The 12513-nt window shown below is 38.4% G+C and overlaps 1 protein-coding gene across 1 annotated transcript; it reads left to right on the top strand.

The window, feature by feature from the left end:
• Nucleotides 1-6807: 6807 nt before the first annotated feature.
• Nucleotides 6808-11341, top strand: rps14 (ribosomal protein S14). Its single transcript, XM_056262142.1, has 5 exons — nt 6808-6891; nt 7528-7678; nt 9926-10087; nt 10198-10274; nt 11237-11341. Exons 2-5 carry the CDS (start codon nt 7530-7532, stop codon nt 11302-11304), a joined length of 456 nt encoding a protein of 151 aa, XP_056118117.1. The 5' UTR covers nt 6808-6891; nt 7528-7529; the 3' UTR covers nt 11305-11341.
• Nucleotides 11342-12513: the final 1172 nt, after the last annotated feature.

A 12513-nucleotide genomic window follows, 5' to 3' on the forward strand; every position in this document is an offset into this window, starting at 1 on the left:
ACTTCTCTGGTGTGTTGAAGTACCAGGGAGACGTAGTGTCAGAACAAATGGACATGCAATATGGGAGAGGAGGCACATATCTCTTTTGACAGAGCTATAGGACATACACAAGTCCACAACAGATAAATAAGTGCCAGGGTGGTACCTTAAAGTCAGACTTTCTTTGTTTTCTTGGTTAAATCCTATTTTAACACTCATTTCATGTGTTGTGTTGCACAACACAAGGCTGTTCGCCTTGTAGTTTCATTCTTCTGTTTTAAACGTTTTTTTTTATTTCATAGGATATTGAGCCCATTCGTTACAGCTGCACCCTCCGGGCTTAAAATGTGACATTTAAAGGTGAAATTTCATTATGATGTATTTATGGCTATTAGTTGCGAATCCACAGGACAGCTTAATAATGCGTGATAAATTGTGGTACTAAAACACAGATAAGCTACATCCATAATCAATGTGACTGTAAATATGAAACTGTAAAAAATTTGGGTATGTTGTTGGCCCGTTATATGTGCAGTAACTGCCTTAATGCAACTTTATCAAGCCAATTACGGTTAAATTCACTCAAGTATACAAGCTGATGTGTTTTGATCGCCCTCGAGGGGTGGATTTATTTAATCGTAATTCGAATGATGAATGTCCCTGTGAGAACTGGACCCTTGTGTTATTTTAGCATTATATCACAAATCTCACCGGAGCATTAAGTAAGGGGATTGCCGTTTTAATAGTGATTCATAAAACCTGCCCGAGAGTAATCTTTTATCACCTGTGTTTTTTAATCTTTTTTTTTTAATGAATGTTTTACCCATTTTTCTGTTGTTGTTTTTTTTTTTTATGTGATTGTTTTAGCATATCACAACATCTAATCACTTTTCATTCAGGGTTGTCATCAGAATGTGTCCTGGAATGTATTTCCTCTGCCAAGAGACCATTTTAAAAGGCCATTTTATATGACTTGTGTTCTGTAGGAACTGTTGACTGCTACTGAACCGTAGGAATTACACCCATGAATGTAAGCAAGGAATTAGGATGCTATATAATAGACACGATGCCTTTTCAGTGGCAGGCATGGCGATCCATGGAAAGCTCCACAAAGCCCCTTAACCCAGTCGCTGGAGCTGAATTAAACCACTGCGCTAATGGATTTCATTTCTCTTGCTGCCGAGATGAGAAGTCATGGAACGAACCCAAATCTCATTTTATGTGTAACATCAAATTAATTGGATTTAATTTTGCTCCCTTCTGTTTTTCATTTGTCTTTGAAAGGTTTTTGTGCACTTTCTTCCGTACTTCCATGCACAATTACATCAGACTCACTTTTGCGCAGCATATATCAGTCTCCTCTAACAGCTGTGTGCCTCTATAGACGGTTGGCGTTTCGATTCAAGTGCATCCTTCGGTCAAGTATTTTTAATGATGAAAAGGCGCCAAAAAAGTACAATGTTTGATGAGAAATCACCCCTGATATTCCCTGCTTTAGGATGGAAGGGGTCTGGCAATATTACAGTTGGAGAAGTGACAGTATCTCAGAGCGTTTATTTTCTATAATATAGATCTTATTTGTAAAAAAAACTGTACAACCCTTCATTTTCTTCATTGACCTCAAAGTATGATGCTTGAGAAGCACAATATTTGTGTTGTTGACCAAGGAGTGGAAAAGCGTACAATGCCAGGATATCACTTCCCACAAAGGTTTTGCAACAGTCCACAGGAAGACTTTTGGGTCCACAGAGCATTTTTGTATTACCGGTAGCTTTTACAGATAGTTTTTCTTGGTTGAAATATAAGTAGTTTACAACTGTCTGCGGTACAGAATCATGCACCTTACATGCTGCTTTCGGATTCTTCATAATCACACACACGTAAAAGGTCATTTTCTCTATATCGTTTTGTATTTCTGCTCCCAAACCCACAACTGACATCTAATAATGCAATATCGTGTTTCCTGGTAAAAATGGGATGTTTTGCACCAAGCACAAATTATGTTTTTAAAAAAATTCTGTCGCAGTGTACAGAACCTGTTTCTTTTGTTTTTTGAGTGAATGGAACAGAGAGAAATTATAAAATATGAATGAACTAGTTATCATTTTTTTTATACATCGACACATTCACAGACGTGCAGAGGGTCCCAATGACTTTCACACTGCCAATATTGTGCTTTCTGTATCATAATGTAGGGTATCAATAGGTAGAATAAAATAACTGTAAGGAAATAATCATCTGGACTGTACAATCAAACCTACTGTTGTTAATATTTTTTATTGTTGGTAGCCAATATTTTTGTGATTAATTTGCAAATAAAGAAACCACTGTCTTTTTAATTCTTTGTCTTTTTTTATTTTATTAAGTACAAATATACAGTACGTTTCATATGTATGTATGGGTACTGGGATGGGATAGGCTCCAGCCATAGGATTCTTCAGTGGCTATATATATATATATATATAGATATATATATACACTGCTCAAAAAAATAAAGGGAACACTTAAACAACACAATGTAACTCCAAGTCAATCACACTTCTGTGAAATCAAACTGTCCACTTAGGAAGCAACACTGATTGACAATCAGTTTCACATGCTGTTGAGCAAATGGAATAGACAGCAGGTCGAAATTATAGGCAATTAGCAAGACACCCCCAATAAAGGAGTGGTTCTGCAGGTGGTGACCCCACAGACCACTTCTCAGTTCCTATGCTTTCTGGCTGATGTTTTGGTCACTTTTGTATGCTGGTGGTGCTTTCACTCTAGTAGTAGCATGAGACGGAGTCTACAACCCACACAAGTGGCTCAGGTAGTGCAGCTCATCCAGGATGGCACATCAATGCGAGCTGTGGCATGAAGGTTTGCTGTGTCTGTCAGCGTAGTGTCCAGAGCATGGAGGCGCTACTAGGAGACAGGCCAGTACATCAGGAGATATGGTGGAGGCCGTAGGAGGGCAACAACCCAGCAGGACCGCTACCTCAGCCTTTGTGCAAGGAGGAGCAGGAGGAGCACTGCCAGAGCCCTGCAAAATGACCTCCAGCAGGCCACAAATGTGCATGTGTCTGCTCAAACGGTCAGAAACAGACTCCATGAGGGTGGTATGAAGACCCGACGTCCACAGGTGGGGGTTGTGCTTACAGCCCAACACCATGCAGGATGTTTGGCATTTGCCAGAGAACACCAAGATTGGCAAATTGCTGAAAAGCAGCTGCGCTCTTCACTGATAAAAGCAGGCAGCAGAACGTTCTCCACGGCGTCTCAAGACTCTGACACGTCTGTCACGTGCTTAGAGTGAACCTGCTTTCATCTGTGAAGAGCACAGGGTGCCAGTGGCTAATTTGCCAATCTTGGTGTTCTCTGGCAAATGCCAAACGTCCTGCACGGTGTTGGGCTGTAAGCACAACCCCCACCTGTGGACGTCGGGCCTTCATACCACCCTCATGGAGTCTGTTTCTGACCGTTTGAGCAGACACATGCACATTTGTGGCCTGCTGGAGGTCATTTTGCAGGGCTCTGGCAGTGCTCCTCCTGCTCCTCCTTGCACAAAGGCGGAGGTAGCGGTCCTGCTGGGTTGTTGCCCTCCTACGGCCTCCACCATATCTCCTGATGTACTGGCCTGTCTCCTAGTAGCGCCTCCATGCTCTGGACACTACGCTGACAGACACAGCAAACCTTCATGCCACAGCTCGCATTGATGTGCCATCCTGGATGAGCTGCACTACCTGAGCCACTTGTGTGGGTTGTAGACTCCGTCTCATGCTACTACTAGAGTGAAAGCACCACTAGCATACAAAAGTGACCAAAACATCAGCCAGAAAGCATAGGAACTGAGAAGTGGTCTGTGGGGTCACCACCTGCAGAACCACTCCTTTATTGGGGGTGTCTTGCTAATTGCCTATAATTTCGACCTGCTGTCTATTCCATTTGCTCAACAGCATGTGAAACTGATTGTCAATCAGTGTTGCTTCCTAAGTGGACAGTTTGATTTCACAGAAGTGTGATTGACTTGGAGTTACATTGTGTTGTTTAAGTGTTCCCTTTATTTTTTTGAGCAGTGTATATATACATATATGCACACACACACACACACACACACACACGGGTTGGACAATGAAACTGAAATGCCTGGTTTTAGACTACAATAATTTATTATTAGTATGGTGTTGGGCCTCCTTTTGATACACGATACAAGTCCTTCACAGTGGCCAGAGTGATTTTGAGCCATTCCTCTTCCAGAACAGTGCCCAGGTCACTATGTGATGCTGCTGGAGGAAAATGTTTTCTGACTTGCTTCTCCAAAATAAAGTTGCTCAAAAATATTTAGATCTGTTGACTGTGCAGGCCATGGGAGATGTTCATCTTCGTATTATCATGCTGATACTCAGCTCCTCTTTCAGGGTACAACGTTTGAGCCATTAGGTGCACATGGTCCGGAACCAGAATGGTTCGGTAGTCCTTGGCAGTGACGCGCCCATCAAGCACAGTAGGGAATGCCATGATATTGCAGCCCAAACCATCACTGATCCTGATCCACCCCCGTGCTTCACTCTCGGCAGTGACAGTCCGGGTGTTAAGCCTCTTCAGGCCTTCTCCACACCGTAACTCCCACGGATGTGGGAAAGACAGTGAAGGTGGACTCATCAGAGAACATGTTTCACATTGTCCACAGCCCAAGATTTGCACTGTTGGCACCAATGAAACCGACATTTGGCATTGGCACAAGTGACCAAAGTTTGGCTATAGCAGCCCGTCCATAAATATGGAGCTCCCGATGAACAGTTTTGGTGGAAACTGAAGAGTAAGTAAGTTGGGCAGCTGTGGTTTTATGTTTTTTGGATACAATCCAAGATAGTACCTGGACATCCCTTTCAGACAGCTTCCTCTTGCGTCGATACTCTGTTGGATGCGGTTTGTCCTCGTGTGGTGGTATGCCGACATTACCCCGGATACCATAGCTCTCGATACACCACAAAGACTTGCTGTCCTGGTCACAGATGAACCACCGAGATGCACGCCAATAATTTGTCCTCTTTTGAACTCTGAAATGTCTCTCATTATGTTGTGTGGATTGCAATATGTTATGTACAGCTGTGCTATTGCTCTGCTTATTCAATCTTCACACTCTTCTCTGACTGATGGAATGTAAAATCAGTGGAGATTGGTCACCAGGCTGCGCATATATAGGTATGAAACCTCCAACACTAAGTGCAATTGTGAAGCGAAATGTTATCTAGTGCAGCTACGGAAAGAGAAGAGAGCAATAATGAGTAATGACACTTTATAAATCAAATAAATTAATGTAGAATATTGTGATTATCACCACCTTCTCTTCTAAGGTGATACATTTTTAATCCTTAATTCGTTTTTTATTGTTTAGATGTTCCATAAACAAGTGAAATTAACACGCATCACCACCATTCTTTTTTACATTTATTTTTATTATATATTTATAAAGAAACTACATAAAAGAATATATTTTATGTTAAGAATAATTAACAAATACAGCCTGAAATTTCTCTTTAAAATGGAACAATAATACAATATTTTAGATACATTTTGTGCCTCATGCATGTCACCGAAAATTTTGATCTTCATTCTCAAAAGAAGCCTCTTTCCATACGGATTAGCAGACTTACAGCTGATCCTTGTCCCATGAAACATTGGTGTGTCACTGGTTGGTTTGATATTTAAAACAAACATAAACTACAGCTGCATCTCAATCTGTCAGCAGCAGCAGGGCATCTGTGAGCATGGCTTGCATCCACATCACACACTCATCAAAGCAGAGTGCATATCGGCCAGAGCTGTACACTCCATCATTCTGACACTGCCAATGAGCCGCTACATTAACCACAGACTGTTAATTTACATTTGGAAGGCTGAACACTGTATGGCCACAGTATATATGCTTTGTGTGATTTGTTTTAGTATGAACATGCAATATAGATGCATGTGCTGTCCTAGAAGACATTCATCATTTTAATGAAGTCTCTTACTTTTTGGAGTATCGAGCCATACTGAAAAATGTCAGGAGATTTTTTGAAGGGATGGTGAAATTGTCTGGTTGTTAGATGTGATTTAATGTTGGGTAAGTTTTCAATGACAGCATAATATCATATACATACTTGTTGCAACAAGACATTGGGAAAAAAAGAAACTGAAAAAATATATATCTTGCTGCTTACAGAGAGTATTTTTGTTGACTCTAACAAAAAAAAAAAAGGTTTTATTTCATGACTGTAGTGACCGTAAATTATTGTATGGGTTGAAATGTGCTGCAATATAAATGTCTGTATCAGCAAATTAATAAAAATGTACTTTATTAAATGATTAATAATACGTGGATAGGTGTAAAGTCATGGCTTTTACAATGTTGCATGAGGGAACTTAAGATTTTTAATTATTTGTCATTGTACAAAAACAAAATGATTTATTCTTACCAAACAGATAAAAGCAGTAAAGCGAGCAAGAATTAATCACTTACACAATTAATTTGAATAAATTAAGCAAAATAAATCATGAGCACACACAAATAAATAACTGAGGCGTAAATGGGGTTATACAGAGACAACACCTATCTATCTATCTATCTATCTATCTATCTATCTATCTATCTATCTATCTATCTATCTATCTATCTATCTATCTATCTATCTATCTATCTATCTATCTATCTATCTATCTATCTATCTATCTATCTATCTTTTTTTTTTGAGAACCATGCATATTTTTTTTTTTTTTTTACAAACAAGAGTACATATATCCGAGCACGTGAGGAGTGTAATACATAGGGGACTTTTATTGTTTTTATTCTATGTACTATTACTTCCGTTTGTAGAGTTGAACTTTCAACCCGGCAGCGATTTCTCTTTCCTTTCCTGTTTCGGCCTCGATTAGAGACACACATAGGTAAGAGAACACTGTTACGATCCGTTTAAATCCTACCTTTATAAAAAGTGTGAAATATAAAATCGAACTTCTGTAACGTCCCCAATCATCTCAAGCACCAGTAAAACGTGATATTACTCCCATAAATGTTGATAAATGCAGTATTTTAAGCGGATTATCAGTAGCGGGGTCCTGCACCATATTGGTCTGTCTAGCGCAGCTGCACGAGCCACTACAGTTACAGATATACTCGACTGCTTTACAGTATGTGTGGGAAATGTGCTTAGTTTCTCGTACAAATCGAACGTCTTCGTTAATAAACATCTTAAACGTGTTAATGCTGAACGTGGTCTAGGTTTGTTAGCGCAGCTTTGGCGTCTAAATGCATGTCGGGGAATCCTTTGGCCTTTCTGGATTTTTTTCCTTAGTATTTCATGATAATAGTCAGTAGTTAATGTTGAATTTAGTCAGTTTATAATGCTATTACTAACTAGTTTAAACGCGCAGTCGTACACCAGCAGGTCTTTTCGAATGCATTAGAAGAGCATGTCAATAAGAGAGACCTTAATTATTAGACCTCAGGGTCTGAATTATTATGTGACGCTGGATGTTTTTCGTATTACGTTGACCTGACTGTTGAATATTGATGTTTTTCAGCAATGGCACCTCGCAAGGGTAAGGAAAAGAAGGAAGAGCAGGTCATCAGTCTGGGACCTCAGGTTGCCGAAGGCGAGAATGTTTTTGGAGTCTGCCACATTTTCGCATCCTTCAACGACACCTTTGTGCATGTCACTGACCTCTCCGGCAAGTAAGTAACCCAAAAATGTGGAATAAAATCTGTATGCATATGAAAAGAACAAATACCAGCAAAACATGTGCAGTGAAGTGTAAGTTACATTGAAAACTACATTGATATTTTTAACTATTTTGTAAAATTTCTCAACCCTTATCGTAGTTTACCCAAAATGAATGTTTTAACTTGGTCACCCTCTCATTTCAAACCTGTATGATTTTCGCCACAAATAATGTATTTATTTTGTGTAAGAAGTGAAAGTAGACTGGGACTGTCAAGCCCCAAAATTAGGCATCATAAAGTAGTTCATACTCTTATGCATATCATATGTATGTAAAGCCCTTCGTTTTAGCTTTGTGTGATGAACAAACCAAAATGTTAATCATTAAAGAGGGCAACTGTTCCTGTCCACCTTTTAATTCTTAGTTCCAGAAATGTTTCCGTTCACTTATCTCATAGGGTTTAAAAAAAGAAGTAGTCTTTAAAGCATTATAAGCCATGAACCAAGCCAATCAGCTACGAGGTGAATCGTAATATTCCAAATTTTAATTTGAGGCTAAAAGTATTTGAAAATCGGACGGAAATACAAAGGAGCAAGACTTTACATTAGTGTATGGATTTAGTGAGGAAAAGAACTACAATCCCATGAATTAATATAAAACTACTAAGTTAAGTTGAAATAATGTGGGCTAACGGCTGCAGCAGAAGCGAATATTATGGTGTAACATCCTCGTAGCCACATTAGACTGACTGGTAATGAGAGAGCAGACACGGCTGCCAGCAGAGATGCGCTTGACCTTGAGGAATCTGACTGCCAAATACCACCTAATTTCAGACCGTTAATTAGCTTATACATCAGTAACAAGCGGCAGAAGGAATGGGGCCGTATGAAATAAACCCCAGTATAAAGTGTCTTCACTTCAAGACAAGACCAAGTTGTCTTCACCAGGTGCCGACTGGGTCACTCAAGACTTACACATGCCATGAGTTTCTAATGCTTTGCAAAGTTCCTGTCTCTCGTGTCAAGTTCCTTTGACTGTTAAACATTCTGTTGAACTGTAATTTTGATGATACTGCTAGAAAACGCTTTTAAAAAAAATGTTTACATGGAATATTTCAAAATGTATAAACCGAATGTTCTATCATTTTAGATTTTCTATCTTATGTCAAGTTGAAATGTTTTGTTTAATAATTTAAAATTAAGTATTGATATTGACCTTGTGTTTGTAATAAATGTAATAAACAACCTCGTAGCTTACAGTAGCTCTGTCTTTAACTCTTTCCCTGCCAGCGTTTTAAGTCGCCAGCCACTGCCAGCTTTTTTTTTAATCATTTTCACTATTGTCATGGCCCCCCAGAGTATTTTGTTGCATGAATATCTGAACATGCAATATATCAAAAGTTTAATAAAAAAAAACAAAAAACATTTTGAACAAAAAAATCGCATTTGTCAAAAATACTGCATGCATAAGTAATGTTTATAAATCTTGTTTCTACTTATTCTTCACCTGTGTTTTGATCAGGAGATTCAGTAATCTTTCAGAAGATGTGAAATAGCGCCCCCTACTGTACAACAGTAAAAACATGGATTGCCAATAAATTGTCAATGGCAGGGAAGTGTTGTCATAAATGATGGAACATTTTGCCAATGGTGGGAAAAGATTTAGAAGTTTGTAAGTTATTGTTAAAAATCAACTTTCCTATGGAGAAAATGAATGTTTGTGTTCCGGAACCTGACTTTTGCAACAAGTTTTATATAAGTTGAAATAATGCAGACTGATAAAGTGTATATTGATATAAAAAAATCTGTTCCCCTATGGAGAAAATGAATGGGATGATTTTTTCCTCCAGAACCGACTGGTGCACTCTGTTCACTAACAATTTTGCCTTTTCCTTTAGTTCTCAAATATTTGATCTTAAATCTAGCCATTAGATTCATCACACAAGGTTTTATATCGATGGCATGTGGACATGAGATGAAGTTACATTAAACATCTATGGTTCTTGCACATTTCGCCATAAAAACCCTGGTCTTCAGTGACTTTAATTTTTGGTCTTCCTCTTATACAGGCCTCTTGTTTATTTTTTGTTTTTCATGTAATTGTAAATAGTGCCCAGTATTTTCTTAGAAGAAAGTCATAAGTTTGGAACCATGTGATGTTGACTTCATTTTTGGGTGAACGAAATCTTTTCAGGTGATTTGATGTTGCATCCTGGTGGTGATCATCTTCTGATTGAGTTTTCCTTCCTCTTGATCTTCAGAGAAACAATCTGCCGTGTTACTGGTGGGATGAAGGTGAAGGCCGACAGAGACGAGTCCTCCCCTTATGCTGCCATGTTGGCGGCTCAGGATGTGGCTCAGAGGTGCAAGGAGCTGGGAATCACTGCCCTGCACATCAAGCTGAGGGCCACTGGTGGAAACAGGTGAGACCTTTACAGACGGGCACTGATGAGAAATGTCATGTTGTGGGTTTATGGGAATGAAGAACATGGGCTTGCATCATGATTTACTTGCTCCTTTTCCCCCCTTTAAGAACCAAGACACCTGGACCAGGGGCACAGTCTGCCCTCAGGGCTCTGGCTCGTTCTGGCATGAAGATCGGCCGTATCGGTGCGTTAATCTAATGGAGACTAGGGGTGTAACGGTTCACAAAATTCACGGTTCGATACGATACACTTGTGTCACGGTTCGGTACGTTTTCGATACAGCAAAAAGAAAGAAGTGCCAGAGAAATTTTCCTTGATTTTATTTTTTTTAATTATTTTTATTAAAACTAACATCATAAAGTATGATATTTTTTAACTTTGAGCAATGATGGAGCTATACTTGAATTTTCTTAGGAGCTTATAAAACAAAACAGCTCCTTGGACAAAATGAAATGTAAAATTGTAGTAGTTATAAACAAAGGTTTATTTTAGTTCAGATTAACATTTGAGGGCACCAATTGTATTCATAATGTCGAAATAAAACCAACGTAACGTTACTTGAAAGCATTATAGCCTACTATTCCTGCCAAACTTCCATGGTTACAGTTAGTAGTGTTACTACAGTAAATCTATGGTGAATGTTGCTGATCTGTGGACACTGAATAGTTCATTCATGGCACAATGTTTCTTCCTGGTTTCCACGTCAGCACTGTTTGATCCGTTAATAACGGAGAAATGTGAATGTTTCTCACTATATCTCGCAGCGATATTATTACTTCAGTGGCGAATTCAAATGTTTTCTTTACTGGATTTCACTGTGTAGTAACAGTGCTGATGATTAAGATCGGCTCGTGCTGCATTTGCCATTGATTGGGCAATGTTGTGGTCACGCCAGCGTCTCTTACATTATGAGCACGCTTGACGCGCCTACATTTGAAATGACGAAATTTTGGTCGGCAGGAAAAATGGTCCAACGATCCTTCGGTTTAAAAATGCGTACCGAAAACCGAACCGAATGCCTCATACCGAACGGTTCAATACGAATACGTGTATCGTTACACCCCTAATGGAGACTGATCTCTGTTCAGTGCGTTATAAAATTGTTTTCCATGAGGAAGTCTCATTCACTTTCACTTTCTTTTCCAGAGGACGTCACCCCCATTCCATCAGACAGCACCCGCAGAAAGGGAGGTCGTCGTGGACGTCGTCTGTAAACTATTGGATTTTTTCAGAATAAAGTGTCAAATAATACTTTTGCCTCCTGTCTTCACTGAAGCACAAGTTGAGTTCTTATGATTGCCGTGTTTGGCTTCCTTTAGCTGATTATACATGTCTGACCGGTTTAATGTATAATGTTCTGGTGTGTTTTGAAACCAAATGAATGAATGCTCGGGGAATACCAAGAAAACATCCTTATTCAGATTATGCCAGAGCATTCAATTTCCTCATTGCAGAAAGTATTTTAAGATGCGCTGAGACTGAAATTGGGATTCAAACTTCAAAGTTAAAAACTAAAAAGTTTTCTGAAATTTAAGACTCGCCTACAAGTAATATCAGACTGCAAAGTATGACCACCTGACCATGCAGACTTGCATAAAATGTGTATTGTGCTCTAATTGAGTGGTTTTAAATGTCCTTGGGTACATCTGTACCAACTGTTGGGTGTATTTACTGTAATTTTATTAATTTTCTTGAAAAAGCAAAGCAAGGGATTACTCTATATATTATATATTTTTCTGTAATTTAATCAGTTGCTTCTGATGTAGTTGCATTACATACTGTATTATAGACTAGAACAATTCTATATAAAACAATAGTGGATTAACATCAAAATTCAATGTCAAATGTTAAAATGTATGTTTTTTTTTTTTAATATGACCTTCAAGAATATGCAATTGTTTATTTGAAAGAAATGAGTTTCATGTATTTTCCTGTATTGTTCAACTGGTCGAGGATGATATGGGATTTAGAAATAAGTAATGCAATTCTTTTTAGAGTAATTAGTACAGTAATCTAATTACACTGTTGAAGATATAATAAATGGCTAGTATAATTAATTACTTTAGTAACTTACCGAACACTGGGGACAAACAAGATGAGTGAGAGTGAAAGTGAAAGTTGCACTTTATTTTGTAATTTTAATCCTTTAAAATAGAAAAATAACTATCTGTTTTAATTATTACGATCCTTGTCAGACATTAACAAAAGATAAGTAAGCTACTGTCATTATTTATGGCTTTTTTTTTTGCACATTTATATTTGGTAAGTATGTTTTCAGACGTTTTTTTTTTTTTTTTTTTTTTTTGTGCAAGACGCGCCATAAAATATAGTCTCACAAAATCGACTGCGCCTCGAAAATTACTGACAAATTTCCTTAAAATGTTTAAAATCGCACTTCAAAATACGCAAAATGAATGCATGAC

Source organism: Rhinichthys klamathensis, unplaced genomic scaffold (genome assembly GCF_029890125.1).
Source record: "Rhinichthys klamathensis goyatoka isolate OS25496 unplaced genomic scaffold, OSU_Roscu_1.1 h1tg000191l_1, whole genome shotgun sequence".
In the NCBI taxonomy this organism is placed as follows: domain Eukaryota; kingdom Metazoa; phylum Chordata; class Actinopteri; order Cypriniformes; family Leuciscidae; genus Rhinichthys; species Rhinichthys klamathensis.

Excerpts from the sequence above, each read along its gene's own strand:
- rps14 (XM_056262142.1), top strand. The coding sequence starts at position 7,530 with ATGGCACCTCGCAAGGGTAAGGAAAAGAAGGAAGAGCAGGTCATCAGT. Across the intron at positions 10,088-10,197 it reads AGGGCCACTGGTGGAAACAG|AACCAAGACACCTGGACCAG; the intron begins GTGAGACCTTTA and ends CCCCCCTTTAAG. Across the intron at positions 10,275-11,236 it reads CATGAAGATCGGCCGTATCG|AGGACGTCACCCCCATTCCA; the intron begins GTGCGTTAATCT and ends TTTCTTTTCCAG.